General features: G+C 39.8%; 1 protein-coding gene across 1 annotated transcript; it reads left to right on the top strand.

The window, feature by feature from the left end:
* Positions 1 to 322: 322 nt before the first annotated feature.
* LOC125345592 (14-3-3 protein epsilon-like) lies at positions 323 to 1,322 on the top strand. Its single transcript, XM_048337684.1, has one exon. The coding sequence runs from the start codon at positions 345 to 347 to the stop codon at positions 1,059 to 1,061; it is 717 nt and encodes a 238-aa protein (XP_048193641.1). The 5' UTR covers positions 323 to 344; the 3' UTR covers positions 1,062 to 1,322.
* The last annotated feature ends 2,363 nt before the right edge of the window (positions 1,323 to 3,685 follow it).

Genomic DNA, 3,685 nt, shown 5'->3' with positions numbered 1-3,685 from the left:
ACTCTCCAGTGGCCTTATGGAGTTATGCTTCTTTTCTCTGTGTTAGAAGCAGAATTCAGGCTTCCTAGACCCTAGTATTCCAACCCTACTCCAGAGTTTGGAAAGAAAAAGCAGAGTCAACCAATAATAACTAACAGGAAATACAAACATGAAGCAAAAAGAACCAACTGATTTCATCCTAATTTTTTTATTTTGGAATTTCTCCAAAAGAGAATACTGAAAAGCTAACCAGGGATGGAGGTGCCGCCATTTTTGCTGCTTGGACGCAGAGCAAGAGGCAGAGAGAGTGGGAGGCGCAATCCGCTTCCATCCTTCCCGCAGACCCTGCCAGAGCCGCTGCCGCTATGGATGATCGGGAAGCTCTGGTGTACCAGGCGAAGCTGGCTGAGCAGGCTGAGCGATACGACGAAATGGTGGAATCAATGAAGAAAGTAGCAGGAATGGATGTGGAGCTGACAGTTGAAGAAAGAAATCTCCTATCTGTTGCGTATAAAAATGTGATTGGAGCTAGAAGAGCCTCCTGGAGAATAATTAGCAGCATCGAACAGAAAGAAGAAAACAAGGGAGGAGAAAACAAACTAAAAATGATTCAGGAATATTGGCAAATGGTTGAGACTGAAGTAAAGTTAATCTGTTGTGACATTCTGGATGTACTGGACAAACACCTCATTCCAGCAGCTAACACTGGCGAGTCCAATGTTTTCTATTATAAAATGAAAGGGGACTACCACAGGTATCTGGCTGAATTTGCCACAGGAAAAGACAGGAAGGAGGCTGCGGAAAACAGCCTAGTGGCTTATAAAGCTGCTAGTGATATTGCAATGACAGAACTTCCACCAACGCATCCAATTCGTTTAGGTCTTGCTCTCAACTTTTCCATATTCTACTATGAAATTCTTAATTCTCCTGACAGGGCCTGCAGGTTGGCAAAAGCAGCTTTTGATGATGCAATTGCAGATCTGGATACTCTGAGTGAAGAAAGCTATAAGGACTCTACACTTATCGTGCAGTTGTTATGTGATAATCTGACACTATGGACTTCAGACATGCAGGGACGGTGAAGAGCAGAATAAGGAAGCGCTGCAGGATGTGGTAGATGAAAATCAGTGAGACAGAAAAGCCAACAAGAGAAACCATCTCTGACTACCCCAGTCCTCCCCACCCCTTCCCTTGGAAAGTCCCCATTGTCACTGAGAACCACAAAATCTGACTTTCACATTTGGTCTCAGAATTTAGGTTCCTGCCCTGTTTTTTTTTTTTTTTGTTTGTTTGTTTTAAACAGTTTTCAAAAGTTCTTAAAGGCAAGAGTGAACTTCTGTGGATTTTACTGGTCCCAGCTTTTAGGCTCTTTAAGACACTAACAGGACTGTGTAGAGGCTTTTTCAGCATTACTGTATTGTCTCCATGCCAGAAGTGGCAAGATCATTGGAAATGGAAATTACATTTGAAAGCCATTAGACTCCTAGGTGATGCATCTTAAAAAAGAGATTGATCACACGAAAGAGGCATATGTGAATCATTTTTCCTTTTTCTAATTGTTTAAATCAAATTTTATACCCATGTTTAAATTTAATTGGGTGTTAACTTGAAGTGGTTAAAGATTGTTTGGGGTGGGGAGTTTGTTGCAATGGTTTTGCTGTAAAAAGTGTTTCCAACTCTGCTGAAGTGTTGGCTGAAAAGTGAGTGCTGGTAACAGTTCACCAATCCGTGGCTGCTCATTCTTGCCTACTTTTTCTCTCCCTCTGAAGCAGGTTAGCATTGAAGGTGATATGGAGAAGCCTGCATGCATGTTCAGTTCTTTGTTTCTTCTCCTTCCCTCTCCCCTGCCATCCCTTCTTCCTTCCTCCTCCCCTCCCTTCTTCTCCGCCTCTCCTTTGCTCGCTCAACCTCTTTTGTTCAGTATGTGTAACTTGAAGCTAATTTGTACTACTGGATATCTGACTGGAGCCACAGATACAGAATCTGTATTGTTCTTACTGAAACACAGCATGGAATTAACATTAAACTTAAATAAAACAAACCTAAAAGAAAAATGCCAAAAGAAAAAAGCCAACCATATGGGCGGATAAGTCTGTTTAGATTCATCCTTTATTTAAAACATTGAAAAAGAAAAGGAAATATCAGCATTTCCAATTCAAGGATCTATTCACAATATATTTTTGACATTCAGAGTTCTCTATTTCACACACACACACACACACACACACACACACACACACTTAATTTCCTAGAACCCAGATTTATTTTTAGGCTAGACATTTGCCATTCCAAATCAGGGCTCTCTGCTCCTGAGCAGACATTCTAAAAAACCCTTACTGCCAGATATTAAAAGGCCACTGTATAATTTATTAGAGGAACTTTCAAAAAGCTCTGATAACTTTTTAACCACAAGGGGGAAGTAAAATTACAAGCATCCTAATAAGCTCCAACCCTGCACTGGGCACTTGTGAATGTGTAAGAGCTACACAGTCTTAGCTCCTCAACTCTTCTGCCTCCTCCTTTGCAGCATGCCATGAAGGAGTATTCAAATTCCCTGACATTCCGTCTTGTCTCTCCCCTTCAAATGTGTGATTCCATTTCCCTAAAAATTGAGAGAGACAGAGCTAATAAAAATTCAAAACAACAAATTATTAGCTAACAGGATCTAGAAACTGATTAAGAAAATCATACATCACGATCAAGTAGGCTTCATCCCACAGACCCAAGGATGGTTCAACATCCGAAAATCAATAAACGTAATTCACCACAACAGAGCTAAGACCAAGAGCCACATCATCATCTCATCCGATGCCCAAAAAACCCTTGACAAAATACAACATCCATACATATTAAAAGCCCTGGAGAGAACAGGAATAGAGGGAACATTCTTTAAAACAATAAAAGCCATATATATCAGACCAACTGCTAATATCATATCAAATAGGGAGAAACTAAAACCATTTCCCCTGAACTCAGGAACAAGACAATGAAGCCCACTCTCCCCGCTTCTATTCAATATACTTCTGGAATCCCTAGCTATAGCAATAAGGCAAGAGGAGGACACCAAAGGGATCCACATGGGCAAAGAAGAAATCAAACTATCCCTATTCACATATGACATGATCTTATATCTGAAGGACCAAAAAAATCAGTCCCCAATTTCCTACACCTCATAAACCATCCTGGCAAAGTAGTAGAATACAAAATCAGCACACAAAGATCAGAAGATTTTGTGTACACCAGCAATGCACAAGCAGAAATGGAAATTATGGAAATAATAGCATTTACAATAGATAAAAAGAATAATTTACCTAGGGATTAACCTAACAAAAGACATGAATGACCTATTTAATGAGAACTAAAAAAATCTAAAAAGGGAAATCAAAGAGGGCACAAAGAGATGGAAAGAGCTCCATGATCATGGGTAGGCAGAATCAATATAGTGAAAATGGCCATACTGCCCAAAATGTTATACAAATTCAATGCAATCACCATCAATATCCCAGCTATGTTCTTCACTAGAATAGAGAAATCAACCCATAAATGCATATGGAACAGCAAAAGACCTAGAATAGCCAAAACATTTCTAGGCAAAAGAAGCAGTGCAGGAGGTATCACAATACCATATTTCAAGCTCTATTATAGAGCCATCATAACAAAAACAGCCTGGTATTGGTATAAAAACAGACCTGAAGACCAATTGAAT

The sequence above is a fragment of the Perognathus longimembris genome, unplaced genomic scaffold (assembly GCF_023159225.1).
Source record: "Perognathus longimembris pacificus isolate PPM17 unplaced genomic scaffold, ASM2315922v1 HiC_scaffold_5931, whole genome shotgun sequence".
NCBI classification, from domain to species: Eukaryota; Metazoa; Chordata; class Mammalia; order Rodentia; family Heteromyidae; genus Perognathus; species Perognathus longimembris.
Note: the sequence above shows the minus strand (reverse complement) of the source record. Positions and strands in the feature narration are given on the sequence as shown.

What these genes read in the sequence shown, in the direction of transcription:
- LOC125345592 (XM_048337684.1), top strand. Translation starts at nt 345, where the DNA reads ATGGATGATCGGGAAGCTCTGGTGTACCAGGCGAAGCTGGCTGAGCAG.